A 16,532-nucleotide genomic window follows, 5' to 3' on the forward strand; every position below is an offset into this window, starting at 1 on the left:
GAAATCTTTGATTTTACTGTATTTATGTTGTCTCACAGTACTTAGTTCTCTAGTTTGGTTTTCGTCTGGGCTGTCTTCTACACAGAGTTTGAATGTCTTGCCTTTATCTGCATGGGTTTTCACTGGGTGTCTCGGTCTCTTCCCACATCCCAAGACATGTCATGTGTGAATTGGCAGTCCTCCAGATTGCCCATAAATTTGCATTACGTGTGTGTGTGTGTGTGTGTGTGTGTGTGTGTGTGTGTGTGTGTGTGTGTGTGTGTGTGTGTGTGTCTCTCTGCCTGTATGTATACAAGCATTTGGCGATGGACTGGTGCTCCCATGTAGGAATAGTTTCACTGCTTGTGCCATCTGAGTACTGGAGTAGGCAATGGCTATTTGCTATGAACTGGGATTAAGCATGTTATTGGGAACTGAATGAATGTATTTCTTTTTTACAACAAGTGTAGTCTTGAGAAAACTGTAGGGAGATTACAATCCCAGTGAAATGAAAAATGTTAATCTTTGTTACTTTATTGGGTAGAGATCTCCCCCCCAAAAAAAAATTGATCTCAGTCATTAAAAAAGTATGTCAAGATGACAGTCTGGACAGCATTTGCATTTTGTTCTGATTTTCATGAAGTATCTTGATTCTGTTTATCTGAAATACTAAATCAACACTGCCCCATTCCATTCAACTCACTATTAGTTTGTATGCATACATGTTATCAGTTTGTATACATAAAGGTGTACACCACCACAAACAAACTATATGGTTTGTTGACAGTTATAACTATTATCAAAAGATGCCCGATATATATGGAGAAAAGGATGTTTAGACTGTACTTCATAGACTGTGCCATCTGCTCAATATGCAGTAAAATAAATTGTACAAAATAAGCAAATGCCTTATACCTGGAACAATGCTGTGTCCAAATAGAAATAAGCAAGTGATTTAAAGGATTCTGTATTAAATCGAAGTATACACAAAGTTGTAAGGATCAGTACCCACAGTATTCCTGGCCAAAAATATGTAGCCACTATTCATCAGTGTTTTTATTCATTGTATAGAAAAAATGCTGCTTTCTTGTCACAGGCTAAACCCATCACGTAAGATGTAATTATTAAGAAGGGGTTCCCCAGTGAGATTTAATTATTTTAAAAAAAGGAATTTCCCGGTGTTTCTTGAGTTTTTCAGATGTGCAACTGCATTGGCTGCTGCTTCTTCTGACCTGTCTCTCAGTTCTGTCACTGCCAAGGGGCATTTCTCATATAATTTTGCATGAATACCACAAGGTTTTGTTCACATTGGACAGAAAGTACTGATTCTTTGGTTAGATCAGATCTCAACAACTGTTACCAGTAGTTTTCAGTCTCTGTTAGAGCTCAACAAAACTCTGTACATTATCTGTTTAAAATTGTTGCATAAAATGATGTATTCCTGTTTCTCTCTTTCTTCTTGTCTGTATTCATTCCATTCCCTCCCATAAGAACATACCTCTTCATTCTCATTGCTGCTACTTTGCACTTTCTGCAATATACATTATTTCAAATGCAAGTCCACTGTCTTTAGTCATTTACATTTTCCTGTTCTGTAATAAAGTGTATACAGTTCACATCTGCAAAGGTATTAATTAACCCAGGTCTTTCATTAAAAAAGGAAACCTCTTTGACCATTGGCAGAGTATGTGTAAGTAAATATCAAAGTGAAATTAATTTCCTTGTTTAATGAGTGAAACAAATACTATTTTTTAACTTGAAAAAGTAATGCTGAAATATCGCTTGGACTACTTAATTAGGCAGATTGACAGAATGGCATACCAGCAGACGCCTCTACAGTAGCATGGCTCTGTTGCAGCTACAGGAAAGGAAACTTCCTAATTTCTGACTGACAGAACAATTTGTTAATATGAGGTAAGTGAAAGAGGAACAACATGTTAAGACAATGAAATTAGTCTCACCTCATACAAAATACACCAGAATTGCACTTAAATGCAGTTATACTGCATTTTTAATGTTAACGTTATCAACAGAGCTGCCTTTGCCATTATGATACATTCACAGTTAGGGTCATGGCCATGTGCTATTAATTTGAAAGTTCTCTGCACTAATAATTAATTTTAGAAAATTTTCTTCTAAATTAATTTAGAGGAAGTCTAAATTATGATTGAGACATTTCAGTTTGAGACGTTTGCCACTGAATCTATCTGGGTGTAAGGGGTTGCACACCGTTTTCATCCACACTTTTGTAGTGGGGGGAATATCCATGTACATTATGGAAGATTTGCCTGCTTCTGTTTCACATAAAAAATGTAGAAGCTAATGAAGTCAGGTTAAGATAAGTGACTGTCTTGTGAACTGTTTGACAACAAGCTTGCTCTAGATTCTTATTTTTGTGAACACCAGGCAGAGGCCTTCTGGAAGAAATCTCTGCATTTGACTTAGATGATCTCTGCTGCATCAAACTGACCAGTAGCTCTTTTTCATGCATACTGCTTCCTGGACACTGGATCGATGTTTGTCCAGGCTTGTTTTGGCTTGCCTGGAAACTCTTGGTCAAGTTCTGTACCAAGTTGTCACCATTGGACTTAGAGGATGGAATATTCCATTCACATCTTTGGTTACGTATTATAAAAAAAAAATGGCTTAGACTCAGACAGATTGGACAGCTGTTGGCTGACCTCTAGCCATCTGTTTGTTGGCAGGGATCTGAAGAAAGTGGTGTGCCTTTATTTGGAGCCATGTCTGAAAAATAATCACTTCACTGATCCTTCCTACTGTGGTATAAGAGCTAGACATAGCACTGAGAGGCTCTAACTAGGCTCTTTAGGGTTTTTCTTTCTAATGACAACTTATTACTTATCCAGTATGAACAGGATTTGGGACAGGTAACCCTGTAAATGTCTTATCAACTGGAAAGTTTATAGTTAAGAAGGTGATTTTTTTTTTTTTACCAACCCCCATTTGGCTAAAGATTAGTGAAGAAGAGGTCTGTTCTAATGCCTCCAGCTGACACTGTGGGGAGTCTGTCCACTGGAAGGCTCATATTTAAGAATGTAACCCCAAGAAAGTTTAGTGAAAGAAGGCATGAAAGCCTTGTTTCTTCTGTTCTCTGTTTTAAATGTATGTTCGATGTTGGTAACAACACACACACAGTTATTTACCCTAGTCTCTCCACTATGTCTTAAACTGCAAGGGTTTAAAAGATTACTAAGTTCCAGAGACAGATGGTTATATAAGATATTCCCTGCACCAATTTTTACTTCATAACATAGTGGCCTCAACATTCTTATGAGTTCAGTGTCAAGATGGCTGGCACTGATGGGGTTTGAATCCCACACTGCCAAACAAGGTGAAATAATAGCAAGAAAGTGCACAAAAGTCATTTTCAATAATTAAGTCACAAAATAAAACTTGGCCATCATAGCAAAATTTTATTTTATTTATTTTATGTAACATTTTTTAACCGGGAAAATTTGATGTGGAACAAAGCCAATTTTCACCGGAGGCCCGGGGAGAAAGACTCCAGATGCATGTCTTTGTAAAGTGGGAGGAAACCTACACAAACGCAGGGAGGACATGCAGACTCCACACAGAAGGCTCCCTAGCCGAGAATCGAACCAGAGAACCTCTTGCTGTGAGGCGACAGCTCTACCGCTGCACCACTGCTCTGTCCAGAAAAGGAATATATATTGCTGTCCTGTGTACGAGCTTCAGACATCTGCATCCAGACTAGACTGCACATAGGCCAGTGACAGAACTGAGGTTTTGGCCAAGCAATCACAGCCCTCTTAATCACCACTGTCTCTGTGAACCAGTGGCCCTTTATCCACAGTACCTGCTTTTCCACAAATTATTATTTACACATACACACACAATGCAATTCCCAGGGGAGGCTGACAGAATTCTCCAGTTCTCCAGTGCTTACTGCCTTGAACAGTAGTACTGTCACCATGCTGTAATAGCCAGGGACTTCCAAACCTGATGCTAGTATTAATTAATCCAAATATAAATACAATAATTAGTCTCTCTCACTGATAGTGGGCCTAAGCAGTCTAATGACAGTCATGTGCCACACAGTTTAACTAAAAGTGTAAATACTGATTACTCTGTTCCGAGATAAGTGTGTATATGTATATACATAAAGAATACCAGCTACAAGAGCTTATGCTTAAATAATAAAGATTATAGTGCAAACACACAGTAAACTGTGCTGACTGTCACATACAGGGAAATAAAGGTCAACAAAACAAAAAGGATGTGCACAGAAAATCTAAGCTTCAGCTACCCAAGTTCCCTGGTATTGGAAGTGCAAAAATAATAACTAGCGCACACAGACTGGTCTACCACAAACAAGCCATTCTCACTGTAGCAAGAAGACCATAAATGTATATGAACTTCAGTTGTTTTTTTTTTTTTTTTTTGACATAATAATAAAAATAAAATCTGCCAGTTTAAAACACTCTGGACTGCATTTAAACATTGCAGCTAGTCATGTCATATCGCAGTAATGTTCTTTTTTCCCTTTCTTTCCTTTTTCCTTTTTATGAAGGGAAGGTCCTGCCTTACACATTTTAAACATTGGCATTATTTCCTTCTTTTGCTACTTTTGTCTTATTCTACTCACAGCAAGCAAATACTTAAGCAAAATAGAAATATTTTACAGTTACTTTTCTGTTTCTTCTTGATGTGATGCCTAGGTTTTGCAGGGATCTACTACCTGCCTTTTCTCTTCCTGCCTAAAATAAACTTATGGTTACCCTGCTGTCTTCTGTTTGTTGAAGTTATACTTCTCATACCCTCTGTGTAGACTGAAGGTAGTTAGTCCCAAAGTGAGTATCACCTTCTTAAAATAATAAACACTTTCCCTACAGGTGATTTTCTTTCCTGGTTTCTCATCTAAAAACATTACAGTGCAGTTTTTCTGCACCTCTCCAGCCCTTTCATTTGCTTGTGCAGTTTTTTTTTTTTTTTTTTTAAAACCTAGACTTGCATGCTTTTCAGTCAAGTAATTTAGCAGTGGTGGCGGTAGATGATTTTGGGTGCTTATGAAAGTTTGTACAATGTTCAGTATAGACTAATGGTTCTGTCACTGTTTCTGCTGTATATTTAAAAATAACTAAAGCACACATATTTTAATGACGTTCACTTCATATGCAGTTGCAGACCGTTTCAGATGTCTTTAGGGGTTATACCATCTTTTTCCCATAACCATCTCTTAATATGTCTTTAGGAGTTGTGCTGTTTTTTCCATAACCCTATCTTGAAGTTCTTTAATAGTTTGTTCATTTTCAATATTTAATATTTAGTTATAGTTAAGGGAACTTCTGTAAAAACAACAACAAAAAAAAAAAAAAGATCCACGGACCTCTGCTGAAAATGTGCTCTATCCCAATCGGACTTTCCTGGTAAACAAATGTTAAATAAAAATAGGAATATTTTAATGTCATTGTGGGCATTGGGTATGAATACCTCAGATGTGCTACTTGTATTTCACTTAGGCTATTATTTGTGTATTATTTTAGGCATCCAGTCCCTTTGCAATAGAGTTTCAGATGAAGAGAGTTCCTTCGCAAAGAATAGCAACACAAAACATTCTTTCAGTGATTGGCGAATGTATTGAACAGTTTGGACCAGGATGTGTGGGAGTGCAAAAAATCCTCAATGCTCGCTGCCCATTGGTGAGGTTTTCCCATCAGCCTTCAGGATTTCAGTGTGACTTAACGGCAAATAACAGGTAAGAAGCTACATCACAGATTTATCATACAGCGTATTTTTATCAGCAAAAATGAAGAGTAATAGACAGTCCACAGTAACAGTTAGTTAAGCAACAAAACAGTAAGCATAACTGTGGCCTTGCAAGGAGAACAGTAGGAACTCTTTGAATTATTGTAAAGCAGAATATTGCACTTTATAACTAAATGAGCGGTAAGTGAGACATACTTGTCAGCAGTGATGAGATTTTCAAACGCTCTTTTTGTTTAAAAAATCATTTTTGTACACCTGGTTGATACAGTGTGTTCCCCTTTCCAAGTGTGAAGCAACTTTTGAGTTAATATTAGTAGGAAGTTTACAGTCTTGCTCCTGTGGTGCAAGCGCCAGATTCCCTACTGCATCCCTTGCAGCCTGGCTTGGTTAGTAACCTGAACAGTGAAGGAGTCAGTTGGGGCAGGGAGTGACTGGCTGTGACCTTCACACCTCACCTGGTGGAGAGGAGTTAAACGCACTTCTTGGGGAGCCATACTGGCTGATGCCAACTTCTTGGATGAGTGCAGGAAGCTCACTGCTTGTGCCTTGGAGGTAGGGCAGGGATGACTTTTGGAACATTCCTTGCAGAAGTGAGGAGACCTCCTTCACTGTCATCCCATTGCACACCCCTCATCTCCACCTCACAGGATGCGTATGTTAGTGACGGGTGAAAACCTCAAATCACTCCTGTTGGCTTTTTTGAATGATAGCTCCTCCCAGGGGATCCTCCCTTCATTGATGGGGGAACAAAGGGGCAGTTTATTGTGGAGGTGGCTGATGATCAACAAACAGTGGGGCCAAAGAGTGCAAAAAATATATATTAGTATAAAGTTTATAGGCATATTTCCCTGCATAGTTTTTTTTTAACCTGTCCTACAAGTGTTATTTCATAGATATGTGTATGAATGACATTGCATTCAAAAGGTAGTCAAGGATAATATCCTCCTTGGTGTTTGTTGGACTCATAGAGCCATTTTTTTCAGGACAAAATAATTTTGAAGGATCTACTACAACCACTTGTGTCCCAGCTACTCGAAGATCAGAGTTTTGCAATCAGGAACTTGAGCGTCTTGTGCCTCTCACGGGGTGCTGCTTGTGCTTTAATATGAATGTGTTTGCACAAAGTGCAGCAGCCATGCAGAGAGAGTGGAGCTGCTACACCTTACTTAAACACATTTGTAAAGTTTGAGCAAGGTAAGTTTGGCAGCTGTGGGGCAGGAGTGCATCTTATGTGTTTAGGTAGTGATCAGGGAGGACATTCAGGTTTAGGGAGACTGAGGGGAGTTTTAGAGTTAAGAAGTGGGAGGGAAGTTCAAGTTTAGAGAGTTATTGGTTATTTTAGGTTTAACGGGAGATAGAATTTTAGGTTTAGACAGCAATTGAAATATTTAGGATTAGAGTTAGGGTACAGACTGAGAATCTAGGTTTAGGGATTGGGATTGGAGTTTTAGGGTTAGACAGTGACTGGGAAAATTATGTTTAGAGAGTGGAATTTTAAGGTGAAGTTTAGGGAGCAATGTTTTAGGTTAGGGACCAGGTGGGGTGGGACTTACCGAATTTGAGTAGAGAGAGGGTTAGGTATTTCTGCAGGATTAGACTTGGGGAGTTTTAAAGCAACTAACAGTGAGCAAGCGCATGATGAGCTACTAGCATATGGACAGTTGCAGTAGACCCTAATTTCAGTCTGATGGAGCAAACAGTTTGACAGATACACAATTTGTAAGCTACCCTCAGGTTGTGCAAACTCAGAGTAAGGTGTAATAAGTAATGAGGGTTGCAGGGAGGGTGCAAGGGCTTTGGATTTTGCCCTGCATAAAAAAATTGTGTAATTTTGATCCCATTTGCGTGATCAGATAAAAATGATCAGATCTTGATGGAAAGAGGTTTGATTAGACTTGCTTTTTTTTCTGCATGTGTACAAGATAAGAAATATCATAGCCGGGGTAAAGTTTCCTATGCTCAGTGACAAACAGTGTACTTTAGTTAAAAAATGTATTAAGACAAGATTAATTACTACCAGAATATACAAAGGAAACATAAAAAAAAAACACTCAAACATTTTTGGCAGCTATTAACGATATTCTTCATCCAGGAAAATCAACCACACCCTCTCCATCAAATAATAACACCACTAAAAACATAGCTACTCAATTCAACAAATATTTCACAGAAACTATACTTACCTTATCTATTCTTCAGAACTCCTCCCTTCCATTGAACTACCAAGATAATCAATAACAACTCCTTTACTTTCCATTGAGTCTCCAGTAATAATATAAAATAATTACTTAAAGAACTAAAACCAACAACCCTAGCCGCAGACAAATTTCCAGCAGAATTTCTGCAAATTGCTGCCGACCCAATAGTCTGTCCTGCAAATATCCTTATCAATAGATCTTTGTCCAAAAAATAAAGTCCCTGAAATCTGGAAAATCTCCCACATAATACCCCTACACAAAGGAGGCAATTCTACAGAATCCTTAAATGAGTATGCAATTAATGATTTGCTAATGCACAAATATCTTGTACAGTGCAATACATGCTATGCATATTTAAAAGTAACAGTTGATAACACTGGTGATCTGTGTTGCTAGTTTCAAAAGCTGGATGTTTTGCTTACAATTGTTAGAAGTAAATCTAGCATTAATGATGATGATTGCACTTGTGAAATTGGCATGGCTTGGAGAACTGTTTCATATATTAATGACTGGACTGGTGAAATAAATAATGTTAGGCAAAGAACATATAGAACACATTTAGGAAATGATGCATCTATTGTCTGCAAAGATCATTCAACCCCTATGAAACAAGACGATGCCCCTGACAACTCTGGAATTCTTGATGCAAGTATTCAGCAATCTGAGGATCCAGTTTGCTTAGAAGAAAACAAAAAAAAGAAAGGAAGTTCACAACAAATAACAAGGAAGAAAAATAAACTGATTAATGACCGTAAAGGAAAGGGAATACGTAGTAAAAAGGACACTGCCTTGTTATGTAACGCACAGGTTACAGGGAATGATATATTTCTATCAGAAAACCTTCAGTCTACAGAAAAGACATAATTTTTCCAAAAGAGAAGGTAGAAAAAAAGAGTCAAGGGGCAGGTGAAAAGGAAGAAATCAAAATTGGATGTGGAAGGATTGAAGAACATTACTATAAGAAAAAAGAAAAGAAAGGCAGATGTTGACTACCTGGCTCAAGCTATGGATTCATAATACCAGCTGAATGAGAATTTAATGAGAATTTAATACACAATAAAAACAGTGGGATTGATAAGATTAATGGTAATGAAGATCTATTCTTTGTAACAATTGATACTGTATTAGAAGCTGAAGATTCTTCAGAACTGGCCAGCAAAGATATTCTTATAATTGGAGATTCAGTTATCAGAGGAACTGATACTTATATTTGTAGAGAAGATAATGAACATCAAATAGTGTTATGCTTCCCAGAAGCAAAAAATAGAAGGTGTGAGACAAGCCTTGGAATGCATTAATGTAAGGAAGTTCGGATCCGTTTTTATTCATGTCAGTACAAATGATGTCACCCACAAGGATTCTCTGACTGCTAGTAGGGATCTGGCATATCTTGTTATAACTAATAAAGACTGTTGTTTCATCCTACCACGGTGCCAGGTGGTTTTTGTTCATAGTATAGCTTGTACTGGTGTTAGGACATATTTTTCACAAATTACCTATAGAAAGGATAGTCAGGTCACTGTGAATGAAAAGATATTTTTGGGTAAATACCTACATGGAAAAAAATGTTGTGTTTTAAAAAATAGAAATGTGTAAAGCATCCAAGCCTAGTTTTGGGGGCACATGTTCAGACAGGATGGCGTGCATTTGTCAAGATCAGGGAAGAGAATTTTTCCAGCAGATATTTTGCAATATTTGACAAACAGTAGGCAGGATTTTTGCCAGGTCGAAAATTTAACTGTTCACAGATAGCAGCATTTGATGCATCTCTGATGATTGTTAATGCTAGGAGCATTAATAGTAAATGTTTTTTTTTTTTTTTTTGGAAAATTTGCTACCTTCCCACAAAATTGATGATGATATTGTTTGTGAAACATGGTTAAAGAACAATGACTAGAAACCAGTTCTGTCAGTGTATAAATGATTTTACTGTAATAGACATTCTAACTAAAAATCAGGTGGAAATGTTATGATCGGGATTAAAGATGGTTATGAGACCTGTGATTATTACATGTTCATTGATAACACCAACATTATAGACTGTGTAACTGTGACAATAAAAACAACTCTGGAACATATAATAATTGTTGACGTGTATAGACCACCAAAGTCAAGTGCAGATGACATAGAGGAATTCATACATTTCTTGCATGAAACACAGCAGGGAAGAATAATAATAGCTTGGGACTTAAACTTACCAGAAACAGACTGGAATAATATTCATTCAACATTAGTAAGGAAATTATTCACAATTTATATACAGTAGCAACAGTTGCTTCAAATCATAAAAAACCTACCAGGGGACAGAACATACTAGAAATTGTTTGTGTTCCTAAAGACGTTACTGTTACTTCAAGTCAAGTTTTACCACCGTTGATGTGCAGTGATCATGGGGTTATAAAGGTTAATTTATTCCTAAATAATTCTGCCAAACTGAAATCTAAACCAATGCACAGAAGGTTAATTACAGATTATTTGGAAGCAAAACAGTCACTATGTAAAACTAACTGGAGTGAGGTGTTCAGTGTAAAAACTGCATAAGGAATGTGGAAAGTTTAGAAAGAGAAATTGAGTATAAAAAATATAAAAAAATGTTTAACATCAGGACCTAGGGATACAATGTCAGGAGGGTATATTTCCATAAGAACAAGATATGATTAAATGGAAGAGAGGTTGAACTACAACTTTGAAAACTGAAATAAACAAGCTGGACAAACAGATAAAGAATAGTGTGAGACAAGGTCAAGAAAATTTTGAAGAAAATTTATATAAAGATATTGAGCATAATAGGAAACCTTTTTATAGATGCATAAGATGTGGAAAGAGTAAAGGCACACACGTTGATAAACTGTGCAGATATTAAAATTTATTCTCAGACACAACAGATTATAGATATATTTACAAAATCTTAAGCAAAACAGTTTGGCTCTACAAAAGGTGTGAAAAGTTGTCCTAGTGACATTCAGGTAACCCCAGATACAGGAATCAAATTAGATTTTATTGAGAAAGAACTCTGCAAACTGGATCCAAACAAAGCACAGGGAGGAGACGGACCTGAGAACACTTCAGCAAGAACTTACAGTACCATTATATCTATTATTCACTAGGTCATATAAATATGGGGAGATTTCTCACAGATTGGAGACATGCATTTATTAAACCGGTCTTTAAGGAAAAGGGAAGTAGGACAAACCCAGAGTGATGATATAGATCCTTAAGTCTACTTTCATGTTGTTGGTAAATAATGGTGAAGCTAATATTAGTTAAATTATTGTCAGAACTGGATAGGTTGAGACTTGAAACCATATATCAGCATGCATATGTTGAAAATAGATCTATTACCACCTGTAACATGATGTTCTATAACAATATAATAACAGCTATGAATGAAAAATCGTGCTGTGATGTAACTTATATAGGTTTAACTTCAGCATTTGACAGGGTCATACACAAAACACTGATTAATAAATTAGTACAACCTAGGTATTGATGTACTCTTGATAATATGGATAGCTGCAGGGTGTCCCACAGGGCTCTGTCCTAGGCCCTTACTTGTTTAGATTGTATCTTTCAGACCTAACTTTTTCATCTGAGGTGTTCTACAGTCTATATACAGATGACGTGAAATTGGGTAAACTGATTACTTGTGTTACAGATAAGGCATGTCTGCAAAATAACTTGACTAAATTGACCGTCTGGGCACAGGAGAATAATTTGCTGATAAATACATTAAAAACTAAGCACATGAGATTAGGGACATAAATTGAAGGGTGAATACTTAATACAGCACCCTGTGATTGAAATGGTAGACTCATTTAAGGACCTGGGTATATGGGTAGATTCAGCTATGAGTTTTTCTAATCACATCAACCAATTGTTTAATGATAGTTATAGAACTATAGGTTGTATAAAAAGATTTATAAAGTCTAGGAAATCAAAAATGATGAAGTAATTGTTTGCTAGTTAAATTAAGCCTAAACTTGAGAATGGAATAACAATATAGAAACCCTATAAGAAAACAAGCCTGAGTAAACTGGAAAGAGTACAGTGGAAATATACCAAGGGCATCCATGGATGTGAAAATTTGAGTTATTGTGAAAGACTAAAATATCTGAACTTGTACAGTGTCTCTTACAGATATCTGAGGAGATCTTATTCAGGTATATAGGGCATTTAGAGACAACTATCCGTGGCAATGTTTGGAGTTATCAAAAAATACTAGAGAATCATCAGACAACCTTTGTAGAAGATTTTACAGGAATGAGAAGTGTACTAATTGGTTCTCCGACACAGTATCTGATGCATGGAACAGACTACCAAATTACATTAAAGAAAGTGCTAGTTTAGATATTTTTAAGAACAGCCTGGACACCTATTATGGGAACAAGTGTTTTAGTATATTGGCAAGCTAAAAGGGCATTAATGCCCATGCTTAAAATTTTGTATGCATGTAATTATTGTCCTATAGCCGTACTATCCCCTATATCCAAGGTCCTTGATACATGTGTTCATAAACAAGTTATGGATCGCTTGCACGCACACAGACTCTTATAAAACACCCAGCATGGCTTTCGTCCCTGCCATAGCACCATTACTGCCGTAATGTCCTTCACCAGTACAGTAAATCACCACAGAAACAACGGGAATGTTGTAGCTGCTATCTTTTTCAACCTTTCCAAGGCCTTTGACATGCTCATACATAGTAAATTTATACAAATTCTTTCTGAGTTCAATGTCTGTCAACCGTCTATCACTTGGTTCCAAAGCTATTTATCAGGTTGCCAGTAGGCTGTCCAATGGCAGAATGAATTTTCTCTTCTTCTTCCATTGACAATATGAGTTCCTCAAGGCTCCATTCTTGGACCCCTCCTCTTCTCACTTTTTACTAACAATCTCCATTCTTCCTTTCCTCACTCATCCATTATACAATATGCAGACATCTCTACCTTACTCTGATCTGCCTCCCCTCTGCAGGAACTCCACTCAATCACACAAGATTTCTTTATTTCAGTAGAAACATGGCTCACTAACTCCAAGCTAATTGTAAAGCCTAACAAAACAAAACTTCAACTGTTTAACCCAACAAGATCCACCAAAACTAGCTCCTCCTTCAATATTATGTCCAAAAGCAAAACCATCATTCCTCCTGTTACCCACACTAAACTTCAAAGGGTTGAAATGGACTGTAATATGAAATTTGACATCCATATCTCCCAGACCATAAAGAAGGTGCATAAGAAATTGGTTCTTCTATACAGAAATAAATAATTCCTCACTAAACAGGCCAAATCCACCATTGCACATACCCATCTCTTATCTACACTCATATATGCCTTCCCAGTGCTCACAAACTTGAAAAAGACTGAAATCAATAAATTAGCCAGGTTTGCCACAGACTCTCCTTTCAGGATGCATCATTGTTCAACTCTTAAACAGCTCAATTGGCTTGAACTACCCCAGCTTCTTCCTATAACCAATTGACCTTTGCCCACAAAATTCTCCACCAACCTGACAAAACCCCTGCCCTCCAAAATCCGATACTTCCACAATCAAATAATAGAGCACTTCACTCTAATAATAGATTACTATTACAGGTAACTAAAGCCAACAACTCAGCTGGTGATTCTCTCTTCTCCAAATTCACATCTAATAAATGGAACACCCTGCCCCACAATATAGTATCCAAACCTTTCTTAAAATTTAAACACAGCTAAAAATTCATATGGCAAATACTTGGCTGTGTTGCTGTTCCAGCCCATGTTAATTCATACTCAGTTTCTAAGTCCACAAACCACTCGTGTCAGTTCTACTACACAACTAATTACCTCTGTATTCTGCAAATCTGATTCTAAACCCTTTGCACTCTCTGTACTACTGTATATCAATATGACTGTGAACTTAGTGTACAACTCTCTCTAACCTAGGTCTAACATGTAACACCACATTAGGTCTTGTATCACACTCACTACAGACTTGATACTATTAGGTCACCTCAGACCACAGATTACATAGGTTAGAAATCACATTTTGTATATATTGTATCCTGTACCTGTCATCAACTGTAACTTCTGCCATACTTCTGCATCGCAATATTGCTACCTTGGCTGTAAGAGCTTTGAATTGTCAGTTTCATATGCTTAAATATCAGCAATATCTTATGTCACAGCTTAAACAGAAAATGTTGGCAAATTCAGAATGTGCAGAAAACAAAGAAATGCAGGATTTATTGCATGCACCTGAACAAGTGGGAAAGCATACTTTGCAATGTGGTTTTGATTCTCTAGAGGCCTCCTGCAGGGCCGCTGTTACAGATTCTGTCATTAGGAGGCATGCTTGGTTAAAAGAACAGAATCTGCCTGATCATGTTAAAGCAAAACTATTAGATGCTCCCTTACAACATGATACCTTGTGTGGTGTTAAAGTAGAAGAGGTGTTGAAGAAAATAGAGGACAAAGCTAAATCTATGCAAACAGTGAAGGATTTCTTACAGGTACAGCCTCCCAGATTTAGCAGGAACTGGCCTACAAAGAATTGGTCCTTTCCAGTGTCAGACAGGCCACAAAGAGGCAGATACAGACGCCCCAGAGGCAGATCACAGCCCCAAGGTTCATACAGACCTAAACAATGGGGTGCTTCTACCTCCAAAAGTGGAGAGGAAAAATCACAGCCATACAGGAAACAGTCTCAATGACTTCCCCCTGCCAGCACCAAGCACTTATCTTCTGGCAGCTCCTTTGGGGGGGAAATTAGCACTTTTTTCACAAAACTGGCACATGATCACCCAGGACAAATGGGTCTTAAAGATCGTATCTCAAGGCTACAGGTTCCACTTTCACACCCTGCCAAGGCCAACCGGTATGCCAGACCTGCCACGCAATCAATGGGCGGAAGCACAAAAACAAGATGTTCATCGTGTTTCACTGTTGCAGTCATTACACTTGGGTTATCCTGCTGGCAGGCTACCTGCAGTCGGCCTGAATTCCAAAGTCCTGGTCCGGCGTCGGTTGCAGTAGCCACTTCCCTGACGTCAGTGCACCAGGGGTATATAAGATGCAGCTGATGCCATTTTCTTCAGTCTTTCTTGCCGCCCGGTGCCCGAAGCAAAAGCAGTTCGCAAGTGCCGGTCGGCCGACTCCTGAGATTTTCGAAATTGAATTTCAGAACCGAAGTCTTCGGTAAAGCTAAGTACCCCATTGGAGAAACTTTTTCTTGCTCCAGACCGATGTCCGTAAATGTTAACAATTGTATTTCTTGTGGGAAGCAAATACCTCATAAGGATTTTCACGCTTTCTGTATTTCTTGCCTAGGCCTTGACCACAACGTTGCTAGTTGTCGGTTTTGTGCTAGATTCAACCAACACACTATTAAGCGTCGGTTTGATTTTGTTTTACATTACTTTGGCCGAAGGTTTAACTACATAATGCCGTTGGAACAACCGACGACCGGAATTCATAAAAAACGCAAAGACAAAGAAAAGGATAGGCATCCGAGGTCCAAAACCGATGACAAAGCCTCTTCTAGGCCAGTCGCTGGTTCTCAGTGAGGCGCTTTCGTAGCCCCTGACACCCGCTACCTCAGAGCCATAGGCCGCCTCCGACTCCCACGTGGAGACAATTAGGCCTCTGGAAACTCAAGGTATTGGGCCTACGGAAACTATTCCCTCAGATAGGTCCAGAGCAGCTGAGCATGCATCGGCTTCTGAGAGTGTTTTCAGACCTACCACAGCTTACTATCAAGTCCACTTCAGCAGCCAAGGCAAAGTCTAAAACACCATTAAAGACAAAGAAACAAATACAGCATTCTCCTGGACAGTCATCCATGCCAACGAAACAGATGCTTAAATTGGCCGAGGACCTAATTACTTTGATCAGGGGTTCCCATCCCCCTCCTGATAGAAGGGCCTAGGCAAGACACTGACTATGACTCCTCTGATCAGGTTTCTATTTCCTCCGATTCCTCTTCAGAACAGGGATATTTTCTTCCTCCCTATGAAGACTCTGATGTTGAAAAAATTATCCCTTCAGCCTCTCCTCCTGAGATTACTCTTTTGGGGAAACCTTGCACACTATGAGGGAGCATTTCCATTGGGAGAGCCAGGATTATTCAGAATCCAAGAAAAGGCTCAGAGACTTTCTTTTGCTGCCTCAGCACAGGACACTTGCTATCCCCTCTGTACTAGATATTGTTGATGATGCTTTCTCAGAACCCAGTTTGTCTCCTGATTCTTTACCCCCTGCACCAGTCAAGCCAGATAAGTACTACAGGGTCCCAGACTCTCATAAATTTCTTTATAAAAACCCTGCTGCTGACCCAGAAACAATTTCTCAGGGTCCCAAAGGGGTCAAGGCTTCCACTGCAAAAAACCCTGTTTCTTCTGATAGGGATTCCAGAGCTCTGGATAGATGGGGGAAAAACGCTTACACTTCTGCTACTTTAGCTGTAAGGGCTTGAAACTGCCAGTTTCACATGCTTAAATATCAACAATACCTAATGTCTTTGCTAAAACAGAAAATGCTTACAAGCTCAGAATGTCCTGACAATAAGGAAATGCAGGATTTATTGCATGCAGCTGAACAAGTGGGAAAGCATACTCTGCAATGTGGTTTT

The 16,532-nt window shown here is 38.3% G+C and overlaps 1 protein-coding gene across 2 annotated transcripts in view; it reads left to right on the plus strand.

The window, feature by feature from the left end:
• LOC122790015 (mitochondrial poly(A) polymerase) overlaps positions 1 to 16,532 on the plus strand; it is an 894,403-nt gene that overhangs the window by 610,757 nt on the left and 267,114 nt on the right. For both annotated transcript variants that reach the window (XM_044057550.1, XM_044057551.1), the window contains one exon: positions 5,505 to 5,716. In XM_044057550.1, the coding sequence (XP_043913485.1) occupies positions 5,505 to 5,716 (212 nt within the window). The remainder of the gene's footprint in view (positions 1 to 5,504; positions 5,717 to 16,532) is intronic.

The sequence above is a fragment of the Protopterus annectens genome, chromosome 15.part0 (genome assembly GCF_019279795.1).
Source record: "Protopterus annectens isolate FY-2018-M chromosome 15.part0, PAN1.0, whole genome shotgun sequence".
In the NCBI taxonomy this organism is placed as follows: Eukaryota; Metazoa; Chordata; order Ceratodontiformes; family Protopteridae; genus Protopterus; species Protopterus annectens.